This window comes from Apodemus sylvaticus, chromosome 1 (assembly GCF_947179515.1).
Source record: "Apodemus sylvaticus chromosome 1, mApoSyl1.1, whole genome shotgun sequence".
NCBI lineage: Eukaryota > Metazoa > Chordata > Mammalia > Rodentia > Muridae > Apodemus > Apodemus sylvaticus.
Window position 1 is genome coordinate 24,223,988 of NC_067472.1, and position 13,836 is coordinate 24,237,823.

Here is a 13,836-nt window from a genome sequence, read left to right on the forward strand (position 1 = left end):
TCTCTGCCTCGCCGCTGTAGGGGTGCGGGATTACACACCCTGCTGCCCCAGCTTCTTGTGGGTTCTGGGATCTGAGCTCAGGTGCTGATGTCATCTGGTATGGAACAGCTGAGGGAACAGTGGGGGAGGGACTGTCCTGAGGGTAGAGTGGGTGGCACCCTCCACAGCCTGGAGCTCTGAGCGACAAAAGCAGAAGGAGGAGGAAGGTTGGCAGCACAGAGCTTCATTGGCGCTACCAGGGGGTGGGGGGAGCCGCTGCACCACCGTGTGGTCACCACCATGGTGCCTGGCCTCATTTTAAGCCCAAAGCAATGAAGCCGAGGAACCTTGGATTGCAGCTGAGGAACTGCAAGCCCAGATTAAGCCTTTGCTGCTTTAACTGGGCCTCAGGGACCTATCACGGCAGCTGAAAGCTAGCTACCCCAGCCAATGTCTCACTTACAGCCCAAGATTGATGGAGTGAGAAAATGGGTTATAAAACACAGGTGAAGTTACTTAGTCTTGCATTCATCTCAAGACACCCTGAAGAGATGAATCTCAGCATATCCATCCCATGGCCTCAAACAGAGCTCTTCCGTCCAAAGGGAAGGCTTGCATTTATTTTCCTTCAGATCAGAACCAGAAAGCAAGCCTTGCACTTCATTTTTAATTTCCAAACACACATATTCATGTACCATTATTAAACTATGAAACATTAATGGAAATTCAGTTAGTCTAATTCAGCACTGCCATTTGTTGTCAAAACGTGAACAAACTCTATTACATAAAACCAATACTTTAAACAAAATCCTTAATTGCCAAGAGGAACTCACAACTGATAGTCATCACAGGTATCGATTACCTGTAATGCTCAATGTTTAGAATATCATAAAAACTATCTTTAATGTCTTAAAGATTTCCTACAGTAACTGAATGACAAGTTTTAGTCAGATTTTTACCTTAAAAGTAGAAAGTCCATAAAGCCTTGTAGTGTGAACGGTTTCTTGAGAAATATTTGTAATGTTAGTGATGAAGTCCTCTAGGTATTTGCAAGCTTGCTCCAAGTGTGTTGTGTTTATGATAATTTGCACCAGCTAAAAGACATGGAAGTCACAGTAAATACAGGTCACACCTGTGCAGGATTTTAAAAAGAACTCAGTCATTACTTCTGGCCTGCCTCTGTACTAGTTCTGTATAATTCCAGCAAGACAGAATACAACTGATTTCAAAAAACTCTGCCCTAAATACTGCTCATGAGAATTTTATGTTGTCTTAAAATATTTACACTTTATGAGTCCACAGCCAACTATTTCTAAATTATTTTCTATGGCAAACTGTAGGTCTCATACACTTAACAAGTACAAAATGCAGATCACAACTGTATGTAAGTCTGAGGTCTATGCCCTTCAGACCTCCGGCTGTCTACTATTCTCCAGGGAAACTTTCCCCTCATCTTTCTTCTTTCTTTCTTTCTTTCTTTCTTTCTTTCTTTCTTTCTTTCTTTCTTTCTTCTTCCTCCTCTTCTTCCTCTTCTTCCTCCTCCTCCTCCTTCTTTTTTTTGAGACAGGGTTTCTCTGTGTATCCCTGGCTGTCCTGGAACTCACTGTGTAGACCAGGCTGGCCTCGAACTCAGAAATCTGCCTGCCTCTGCCTCTGCCTCCCAAGTGCTGTGATTAAAGGTGTGTGCCACCACTGCCCGGCATCTTTCTTCTTCTTAAGATTTTTTTATCTGTGTGTCCTGTTTGCATGTAGGTTTGTACACCATGAGCACAGGCCAGAACAGGGTGTCACACACCTGGAGCTGGAGTAAAGGACATTGTGATCTGCCATTTAGATGCCTGGACATGAACCCAGGTCTTCTGCAAGAACAGCAAGTGCCCTTAACCACCTAGCCATCTCTCTAGCTCCTCCCTCTCAGTTCTTTGAAACTCTACTTACGTTAATAAATTTTAAGTACAAAGCTAGCTCTCCAGGATAATATTTTACAGCAATTTATAACTTTTTTGTTATTTTATGTGCATGGGTGTTTTGTCCGCATGGGTGTCTGTACAAGACATGTGAAGGGTGCCTGGGGCTCACAGACACCAGATGTTATATAAATGGTTATGAGCTGCCACATTTGTGCTGAAAAGCTAACCCATGTCCTCCGCACAGGCAGTGTGTGCTCTTCCTCTGAGCCATCGCTCCAGCCCCAATTCTTTCATAGTAAAACACTTGGTTATTATTTCTTCTTACCTCTGTCAAACCTATGTGAGGTTTTCTAATAAGGTTCAGTAAACAGCTACTCAGAATTCTGGTCAGCAGCAGATTTGTTGATTTCCTAAGCATATCATCTATTTCTGTTGAGCTAAAAACAAATGTTAACATGATAAACCTTTCCAAGAATATAATTACTTAACATTATCAAGAATGTAATATAACTTACTTAAGTAATTTTTTGTCCTTTTATATCACATATAAATCATGTACCTGTATAAACATATATATATATATATATTCTTTATAAATGGCAGTGACTGATTAAGCTACAAACTTCAATTTCATTTTAAAAGGGATCATTTCCCACAAAGCAGAATGTTCATTTATGACATAATTTAAGCGAATCAAATCAATCAAGATAAAAAAATGAGATACTTTGTACAAAGCATTATTATAATCCCACTGTAGAACAGTGACTTTGTAAAGTACTCTATATACAATCATACTTTTCAAATATAAGACAAGCGGCTTAGCTTGTGCAGCTCAGTGGTAAGTGCTCGCCACTTGGCATCATGATGTCATACATATGCCAGGGCAAGTGCTACGTGCTCTACGCTGCAGCATCTCAGCTAATTTCAAGTAGAACTCCGACCCACAGCTGTGACAACCAAAACTGTCTCTAAGCATTGCCAAGTGCAGGGGGCGGGATAGTAAGCAGCAAAGAAAACCAAAATTATCCCACTAGAACTCCTGCCCTAAACAAGGGTAAAATCTTATCAGCCTTTACATAAAAGCTAATTCTACACTTGATCTTAGCCAAAAGGCCGAGAAGCGATAAAAGCTAATTCTAAAATGTTAAATTTCTATAATTTCTCCAAACTTAACAATGTGTTGAGTATGAATTTCTGTATTTTAAGAATTAGCATTTAGCATAGACATAAATATTTGTAAAAACATTCAAATTGTATGTATTACCAAAGTATACAACATCACGGCTGGCGATGCTTCAGATTTAGCTCTGTGGTTTTAAGTAACTAGGGGTTACTTAAACTGGGTGGAGCACAGGAGTGGGGGGAGTGATACAGTTAAGGTTAAAGGTCGTTACTTCTGAAATTTTATTTTGAATGTTTTTATTTATTTGTTTGTTTGTTTGTTTGTTTGTTTTTTTAGTTTTTTGAGACAGAGTTTCTTTGTGTGGTCCTGGCTTTCCTGGAACTCACTCTGTAGACCAGGCTGGCCTCAAACTCAGAAATCCACCCACCTCTGCCTCCCAAGTGCTGGGATTACAGGCGTGCGCCACCACACCTGGTTTGAATGTCTTAATAAGAAATAATGAACAAAGGTGTCCAAGTGCTGGGTCAGCAGTTAAGACCGATAGCTGTTCTTCCAGGGGACTCAAGTGCAATTCCCAGCACCCACACGGTGGCTCACAACTGCATGTAACTCTGGTTCCAGGGGACCCAGTACCCTCTTCTGGCCTCCTTAGGCACCAGGCATACACATTATGCAAAGACATGCATGCAGGCAAAACAGCCTTACTCACAGAATAAAATACTACTACTAATAATAAATGGGGAAAGAAGATATGGCACAATATTTACTACTGTTAAGTCTAGATGCCGAGAGCAAAGAACTTTCCTAACAAATCATCTACAGCATATGTGTCTCAACACTAATGTAACAGAAAGTTGAAGAAATAAGATATAGTTAATACAACTCAAATACAAAAGCCTTTCCACTGAGATGACAGTTCATGTCAAGAAATAAAGTGCTAATGTTTCCTAGAAAGCAGATTCCATGTGAGGGAGCTTACCTTCGGTGTAACGACTCTGAGAATTTAAGACTGGCATAAATAAATTCTTTAACTTGAATATAAATAAGAGGCACTGACTGGGACATGGGAAACTTCTTTGGGAAAGATTGCTGTAAAAAGACAAAGTTAATATTGCATTTGAGGTTTGTTTTTGTTTTTAGAAAACAACATTCTAGTCTCTTATAAAGATTAAAAATGAATGTAAGATAATTTCACAAGTAAATGTAAAGATTGTACAAAATTCTATGGTTATATTTCTACATTATTCTTATATATATATTTTTAAAACTTTCATCTATTTAGTTAGTTAGGTCGGTAGCAGTTTTGAGATAGGATCTCACTAGGTAGCCTGCCTGGCCTCGAACCTGTGGCCCTCCTGATTTTGATTCCTAAGGGCTACGATCACAGGCACGTGCTGCCAAGCCAAGTCTAGCCTATTTTTAATTTTAGACAAATCCTGAATTTTCAAAGCATAGCCATTGACAAGAGGTGGTGGTACAGACCTTTAACCCCAGCACTCAGGAGGCAGAGTCAGGAGGATGTCAGAATTTGAGGACAGCCTGGTCTACAGAGTCCCAGGATAGCCAGGGCTATAGAGAAAAACCCTGCCTCAACAGATAGACAGACAGACACCCCACAGCCATGTAATCCTCTGCTTAGACCATAGCAGACTATGTCAAGCACAGGCTGCACGTGTCAGTACTCTATGCTCTGATGAATACGAACTACGTAGGCAACCTGCTTGCTTCTTTCTATTCGTAAGGGTCAGGGTGGCCAGGAAAAGAAGAGGCCGGTTTCCTGACCTGATGGGGGCAGGGGATTGTTGTTTCATTGTGCTTTGATATGTACATATGTGCATATGATGTGGAGTGGGCACATATGTGCATGTGATGTGGAGTGGGTACATATGCTGTATATAATGTATGTATGCAGATATGTCTGTTTACACAAAGTCAAAGGAGCACCCAAGCGTCCTGCCCCGACCCTCTCCACCTAGTCCCCTGAGAACGGTTCTCTTACTGACTCTGGAGCACGGCTGGCAACCAGCAATCCTCCTGTCTCTGCAATGTAACAGCACGAGGGTAACAGACACACACAGCTTCATCTGGCTTTTGTGTGTGTGCATGGGGGAGTCCGAATTCAGATCCTCATGCTTGTGCAGTAAACACTCTTACTGCTGAATCTTGGTAAGATTCCTTTCACTTAAGTTTCATTAAAGGCGTGATTCCAAGTTTATCCCAAGTTTCAGACTATATCTTACAGAAATATTCTAATCACTTTACCAAAAACTATGGAGAATTGATTTACTTCTAAACCATTTTTATCAGCTAATATTCACTAGAAAATTCTCAATCTCCAAATAGGAAACTTCCTCCAAAGTTTTAACCCCAAAGCACCCCACGACTTACACTTTAGGACGTCTGATCTACACGTCTACCTTCCTGCTAACTGGACACTGCTCTGTCTGAGTGTACCCCCACTAGACCACCACCTAGTTAAGTCAGGGTGCTTCTGACTCTTCACAGCACCCGGCTTCTTTGAAGACCTGGTACAGCTGGCCTCTTCTGCTTCCGAAATGATCTCGCCTCCCTCCTGCCCAACCCTGGCTCTCCTTACATTTCTCTACCTGTTCCACTTCTCATACTCAGCCATTCTTTGATTATTGCTATTACTTATAGCTTTGCCCTAATAAATCACAGAGCTGGAAAAACAAAGAAAAATAAAAATTGATAAACAGTGGTTGTTATACAAAATATATTCCTTTTTTAGATTTTATATATATGTGATAAATATGTGCATATTTGCATAAGTATGGGGCAATGCATTTCACAGTGCAAAGTGTTAAGGTCAAAGGACAACCTCAGTATCAATCCTCACTTCCCGCCATTGCTGCAAAGTATAATATTCTTCTCCTTTGGGATCTGATTCTACTCAGAGATAACAGGTATGTGTGACTATGCATGTTTCTGTACATGTATACATGCACATGTGCACTCGCGTGTTTTCCAAAGTTCCTTACATTTGTCATTTTGACTCTGAACTGCATATTCTTTCTTCTCGATGAAATCTACAATAGCTACCTTCATATATCTTGTATTTAATCCCAATAAACTCTTATAGAAATGTGTGTGTGTGTGTGTTAAGCCACAAAATAAGATCTTTCACAGTGACAAATATGTCAAAGACATTCTCTGCCCACAGCATACTTGTGCTGGCTAGTTTGAATGTTAACTCGACACAAGCTAGAGTCATTTTAGAAGAGTGAGCCTCAACAGAGAAAATGCCTCCCCATCAGGCTGGCCTGTGGGCATGCCTAGAGTGCATTTTCTAGATTGATGATTGAGGTGGGAGGGCCAAGGTCACTGGAAATGCTGCCACCAATGGGCTGGTGGTCCTGGGTTCTATAAGAAAGCAGGTGAGCAAGCTATGAGGAGCAAGCCAGTAAGCAGCACTCCTCTGTGGCCACAGCAACAGTTCTTGCCTCCAGGTCCCTGTTCCTGCTCTGACTTCCTTCAATGCTGGACCGTGAAGAAGATGCACAACCGACTTACAATCATGGTGTTTTATCACTGCAACAGAAACCCTGGCTAAGGCAGTGCTCTTATTACTACAATCTACTCAATATCTAACACGTGCTTGGGAATGCACACAGCACAAGTATTACTTGCGCTGGGAATCCACCTCCCATTTGGGACAACAGTTTCTAGTTTCTAGCTGTCCCCAAATCCCCAAGAAATTCCTACTTCATCTAAATAGCAGTAGTAGTACTAACAATAACATAATCTATAAAGGTTAAAATTGCTTTTTTCAAATGACATCAAAAAGCTGTGCCTCTAATGAAGTCATTCTAAACTTACAATGTTAAATTTATATAGTAATTCTATATAAGTTTTATATGATAATAAATATACTGATTTATTTTTTCTTAATCCTTAAGTAAAAAACCAGCTTGTACCTTCTCAAGGTCTGGATCCTGAAAGGGGAATTTACTGATAACTACTTTATATTCTTCTTCACTGCCAATAGGGATGGGGCTGTAATTATCTTCTTCAAAAATGTCCCTGTTAAACAAGAAAAATTGAAATCTTAGGATTGTGCCATTAGACTACGGTAGAACAGTATCTTAACAAAACAAAACAAAACAAAACAAAACCAGTTCCTACAGTTTTGTTTAAAAGTACAAGTCACATTAAAAGTCATAACAGGAAACCATTCATCCCCCAGAATCCTAAAATCCAGTATCAAGCAGGTCTCATCCCTCACGGTTCGCGGCCAGTGTCCTCTTTCTGGTTACATAAAGAGCCTCATTTTTTACTTTCCTGTCTAGAGCATCTCTCAAGACAGTACACTCTGAAGAAGTTCAAGTTCTTGATGACCAGCACAACGTGTTTATCACTCAGCCTCAGTCACTGTAACTGGAAAGCTCACTTCCTAGCTGCTTGTTTGCCTGGGCAGACCTCCTGCAGTTAGACAGGCCACAGGACTACTCAGTTTTAGCCACGGGGCTTAAAGTGGAAGAGATGCCAACTGTTCTGGGTTGAAAGCATGTCAGCATGTCTGAACTATGTGACAACCTTTCCTTCCCTGGAGACAACAGGTTCAAAAAGTATAGTCACAAATGAAGTACCTCAGTCTCTGACTTCTGTGTAAAACACAAACGACTCCACCCACTGAGCTTTGGAGGGCTGTCATAGCCCACTTGTCCTGGCCTGCTTTCCCACCGACTGACTTTCCATTGGCCTCTGTCTCCCTAGGCTGGGATTAAAGTGGTATACCAGCCACCACACCCAGCATCAATTTACTGACATTCATTAATACCTACTATGTAGTAACTCTGACCTGTAATGAAAACTCTTTACTCCAAGATGGTGTCTGTTACACACAGAGTAAGGTAAAGAACCTATCAGAGTAGGTGGAGATCATTCCCGGATAGTCTTACTGAGAGGTCATGGAAGCTGTGATGAGATTACAGGAGGACACTGTGTACACAGAAGAGACATAAAGCTTAAGGGGGATAAGCACAGGTGCCAAGGAGTATGCGGCCACACTGGTGTCTCCATTAATTCCATCCCATTAGTTAATCCCTATACACTGGATATGCCTGATAAGGGATTAACATAAAAAATAAGGAATGCCAAGAACTCAACAGCAATACACACACACATACAATCACAAGATTAAAACTAGCAAGGCCCTAAATAGTTATTTTACAAGACACTCAAACGGCAAAAGTACAGGCATATGAGAGGCTGTCCAATATCAACAACCACAATGAATGTGCAAATTTAAGACACAATGTGATATCATCTCAAGCCTATTAGAACTGTTTGAAAAAGAAAGGTATGAATGTGTTGATAAGGATGTGGAGAGAGGAAATCTTTGTGTTCCTTTGGTGGAAATAGAAATTAACACTGCCATTACAGAAAAGACTGTGGAGGACCAACAGTACAGAGAGGACCGAAACCAGAACACCCACGTGAGCCGGCAGCCCCACCACCATGTATCTGTGCAGAGGATATGAGATTAGGACAGTGACAAGGTATCTGCTGTCCCAGGTCCACTGCAGCATTGTCTGCAATAGCTACAGAATGCAGCACTGTCTGCAATAGCAACGGTATGCAGCACTATCTGCAATAGCTACGGTATGCAGCATTAGCTGTAATAGCTGCAGTGTGCAAGATCTGGAGTCAGCTTTAGTTTCTGTTGGATGGATGGATGGATGGATGGATGGATGGATGGATGGATGGATGATAGATGGATAAAGAAAACATGTTTCACATACATAATGGTTTATTCTTCCTTAAAAATGAGGAAACTCTATCATTTGCACTAACACAGAAGAACCTTGAAGATATCATGCTAAATGAAACAAGCCTGGTGTAGAAGACAAATACTATGACTTATGTACAGAACCTGAAAAAGTCAGACTCACAGACGGAGAAAGTAGACTGGTGGTTAACAGGGGATTGAGAGCAAAGAGAAATGTTAGCCAAAGTACCGGCTAGGGACATAGGTTATGAGAACTGTCGCACAGTAGGATGACTGCAGTTCACAACTGCCAAGAGAGTTTAAACCTAAATTCTGCACTACAGTGAAAGAATGGGATGACAATTTATTAATTTTCTCCCCAACGTACTGGCTTCGTAGTGACAAAAAGAAATAAACAAATGAAACGGCTTAATCTCAGTGAGATACTCCCTAGTAAGACAGGCTGCTGCTGCTGCTTCACAGGACTCTCCTGTGAATACTGCACTTGGTGCAGTGCAGATTTCTTCTTCAGCATCCTATGTGATGTCTGACATTATGATAAGGAAGTCAGAGACATGGTTGTTGAATTTACAGTCATTATGAAATGGCCAATATTTTCTTGTTCTTTTATTCCCTTTAATAATCCAAAGAATATATCAATAAAAATGTTTTTTTTACCAATATGTGATATATTAGTTTGGTTTTGTCATTCACAATGCATGGATTTATTACAATCTGTGCTCTATAAATATATCTATATGTCAAATACATTTGCAGAAATATATTACTTCATATTTGTCTATTAAAATAAAAAACAGTGTATAAAATTAAAAAAACTAAATTAAATAAGACATTGGTGCTCACAACTTGAACTACACACAGATAAAATACAACAACAATAGTGAGATGATAAACTCTATCACGGAAGTTGCCAAACTGTGACTATCAGTACTGGTGTAACTTCTCCCATCTTACTGTTAAGTGTCAGCTCACGGCTTCAGATGTCAGACATCTGAAGACAGTGGCAGGGATGAGTAAAACTTAAGTCCTACTACTTAAAATTTTAGGCAAAATGCGTTACTTAGGATGGTGTTAAAAGTAGACACTAAAATGTATTTGGAAATTATTTATTATAGCTGAAATGTTATTTGTTTTCCTCTGTAATTGGTATGAATGACGAAATCTATTCTATTCTATTGGCATCTATTCTATTTCTATTTGGATAAACACTTTAGCTTCTCAGTGAGAAAAATATTTCAGTTTGCCTAGTCTTGGGGAGGAATGACCCTGCTAGACCTTAGACAATCATAGTTAAAAAAAAAAAAAAAAACTTCTAAAGGAACCTTAAAATGCACAGCATCAACATAGGACTTTATATGTATGAAGGTATCACATTAGGTTACAGGGCTATGTCAGAGATCACTGCCTCTAGCCATATGTACCACCTATATTTCAAATACTTGATATAAAAAACTGATGTTAGTTATACACAAATATTGTCAGTTACTCATCTGTGTCAGTACCCTGAGGAAGAAAAGCTCCCAAATCTTATTAAGCCTACAACTCCATCCCTCTGAAGGCCATGGCAAGAAAACAAGTTCAAGGCCTACGCGGACCACACAGTGAACTCAGCCTGGGAAACTCAGCAGGTTCTTGTTCCAAAATAAAAAGGCCTGGGCCAGCAAGAGCCCAGTGGGTAAAGGTGCCTGACACCTGAGCATGATCTCCCAAAACCACGCGGTGGCAAGAAAGAACTAACTCCTACACACGCATGGGTGCACACGTGTGTGTGCATACACACATACTAAATAAACAAATGGAAAATATTTAAAAAATAGAAGTCAAACAGCCTGGAGATGCAGTCTGTGGCAGAGCATTTGCCTAGCATCTGTGGAGGCTCTGCCTTTAATCTGAAGCATTGCAACTCCCCCGAGTAATAAATAAAAACAATAAATGCTAGTATGGTAAGTTTAGCTAAATAGGGATTTGCTTAGCTAAACTTAATGCAGATCTTCGACCTCATAGACCACTTGGAGATTTACGAAGCATTTTTATTACAGAATTCAGAGGGTTAACTGTCAGTTTTGAAAACTGCTGGAGTAAGTACTAAGCTCATATGAAATCATCTGACATATTTTTATTTTAATAACAGTATTATATTAATTCTATCTTATTTGTAGCAACCCATACGTAAGAAACTGAGACTGACTTTTTTTTCTGAAAGAAAGAAAGAAGCAAAGAAGGAAGAACAGGAAGGACACAGGAAAAAGAGAAGGGGAAATGTTTTAGTCACAAAGGAGGCATACTTCTCTTTTAATGGAAATGCAAACTCCCATAGATACTCGAAAACTTGAGTCCATGACATTCAAGAAAGTGATTACACAAAAGCACTCGTCCTCCTTAGGATTTCTACAGTAGCTATGTTATATAAACAGCACCCTCCCCAAGCCAGATTTAAAAGGCATAAATGTCTGTCAATGTAAAATACCTTGAAATATGTATAGCCTTATAAATATCTAAGCATTTACTAGAAAAGTTACAGATACTAAAACTAAAGTTTAAATAAATAGATTATAAATGGTTCATCCACTATGGAAAACAGTATGGCAGAAGAATGAAAAATAAATTGTCATATGATCCAGTATAAACTCCAAAATATCTGAGGCAGGTACTCAACTACAGGCACACTTGTGCTTACAACAATATTAAAATAGCCCATAAAACAACCGTCCTCAATGTCTGTGAGCTCATTAGTAGACAAATTACATCATTATGAATAAACATATTACTGTGTTTGGATTCACTGAGAAACACACAAATACATGGATACATTTTTAAAAACACATTCTAAGTGAAGACATTTAGATACAAGAAACTGGTACAGTGCGGCCTATGTAAATGAAATTTTTGAAATATACAAAATGGGGTCAGTGGTGGCCATGGATGGGTCCACTACAAAGGAAATGTGGCAGACACAAAATGTGATATGACCTAGATATAAGATGGAATGCGGTTCTGGCCCCCACGCTGCATAAACGGGCCACAATGACTCACTAAGTAACCTGATGCCGACACAAATAAGCAAGTGTCCCTCGATTCCATTAACATGAGATTCCAGAGTAGTGAAATTTAGAGGCAAGATCAGGCAGTGGTCGTCAGGGCTGGAGGAAGATGGACTGAGTTACTGTTTAATGGTGGAGTTTCTGTTTGGGATGCAAGGATTCTGGAGAGAAGCCGTGGGGTGCCAACACTGTGCATGTGCTTCACACGGCTGCGGTTATAAATGTTGTGTGCTGTTTACCACAACAGACACTGACTACAAGCATTCTTATTACTACATGCAAAACCAACTGGCTAGAGTTTAACAAACTTGTTCATTACCCTAAGGCACCACAGCTCAGACCCACCTGAAAATACCAGCCCATTTCTTCAGCAGGGTTTCATTGTATTGATCTCTTATTTCAAATAAAAGGTCAAAGAGTCGGTTGACTGGAAAGCCATAACCCTAGATACAAAGAAAAAGATGGGTGAGTCAAGTGTGTTTAAACAGTCACTGATGGCAGTCAAGCTTCTCACTGGTTTCACACTACAATCTGGACATCTTTCCTCAGACTCCTACACCACAGCTTTCCACACCGCCAAGGAAGTCAGCCAGGCCCTCATAACCTCCACACCACACACCTGACTCGACACTTTTACATAACCAACACTGTTGCTCTTCCAATGTCTCCGTTACTTAAATACTACCTTTAACTTTTATTTGATTCCTACAAAGTTTCTTGGAATTTATCAAATACTCCAGATTCACCTATTTTTTTATTGTTTTTTTTTATTCGATATAATTTATTTACATCTCAAATGAGTTCCCCTTTTCTAGCCCCCCCACTCCCCGAAAGTCCCGTAAGCCCCCTTCTCTTCCCCTGTCCTCCCACCCACCCCTTCCCACTTCCCCGTTCTGGTTTTGCCGAATACTGTTTCACTGAGTCTTTCCAGAACCAGGGGCCACTCCTCCTTTCTTCTTGTACCTCATTTGATGTGTGGATTATGTTTTGGGTATTCCAGTTTTGTAGGTTAATAACCACTTATTAGTGAGTGCATACCATGATTCACCTTTTGAGTCTGGGTTACCTCACTTAGTATGATGTTCTCTAGCTCCATCCATTTGCCTAAGAATTTCATGAATTCATTGTTTCTAATTAAACACTGGTCCCAGAACTGTTTGTAACAAGCCTACAAAGAGATAAGGAGTTTGCACTAGGAACTAGGATATATACCCAAGCTCCAGCTTAGAATGCGGTAAATCTTGCATATTACAGCAGGATGCCAACTGAGCTGAACTTTGTGCTCCATGATCCCATCGCTTTATTTCCTTAAGACCCTCGCAAGCAACTGACAAACTGACGACTGCTTCTCTGACTTGCTCACAAAGGGGCCCCTAAAATTAAGGAAGCCCCAAATAAAATTTATTAATGCAAGGACATCAGTATGAGAGGCATAGGTATCACAAAACTTATGAACAAAAAAGCCAAGGCATTCCATATCACTCTTATGGTATCAAATAGACCATTCAAATTAATAACTATATAAGGTAATACAATATCTACAAAGAAGCTGGTGGAGTAGTTTCCTTAGCTCCAAGAAGAAAGAAAACAACCATGAGAAGACTCCATGATGAAGCAAATAGCTCATACCAGCAGTTTCCAAAGCATGACTTCTGTTATCTTTTAAAATTATGTGTGTGTCTGTATGTGTGTGCCATATGTGTGTAGGTTCCCACAGAGCCAGGGGCACCAGGTTCCCTAGAGCTGGGCCACTTGACATGAGTGCTGGGGACCAAACTCATGTCCTCTGGAAAGAAAGTATGCACTCTTAACTGATGGCACATCTCTCCAGCCCCCAAGGCATATTTTTTTTTTGAAACTACAGATTTAAAAAATGTTCTAAGAGAAAGAAAAATGTTCAGGAGTCACATGAACTGGGAATATTGCATAATAACATGACTGGGGAATACTGCACAGTCACAGGTACTGGGGGTACTGCAGTCACATGTACTGGGGGATACTGCAGTCACATGTACTGGGGGTACTGCAGTCACA

At 40.2% G+C, this 13,836-nt stretch overlaps 1 protein-coding gene and 1 non-coding gene across 3 annotated transcripts in view; both read right to left on the bottom strand.

Moving 5' to 3' along the window:
- Exoc6 (exocyst complex component 6) overlaps positions 1–13,836 on the bottom strand; it is a 143,522-nt gene that overhangs the window by 82,951 nt on the left and 46,735 nt on the right. For both annotated transcript variants that reach the window (XM_052186626.1, XM_052186615.1), the window contains exons 13-17: positions 12,148–12,245; positions 6,948–7,053; positions 3,992–4,101; positions 2,215–2,326; positions 939–1,073 (exon numbers count right to left, since the gene is read on the bottom strand). In XM_052186626.1, the coding sequence (XP_052042586.1) occupies positions 939–1,073; positions 2,215–2,326; positions 3,992–4,101; positions 6,948–7,053; positions 12,148–12,245 (561 nt within the window). The remainder of the gene's footprint in view (positions 1–938; positions 1,074–2,214; positions 2,327–3,991; positions 4,102–6,947; positions 7,054–12,147; positions 12,246–13,836) is intronic.
- On the bottom strand, positions 2,819–3,014 carry LOC127676690 (U2 spliceosomal RNA). The gene has a single exon (XR_007976127.1). It is a non-coding gene; the product is annotated as a U2 spliceosomal RNA (small nuclear RNA).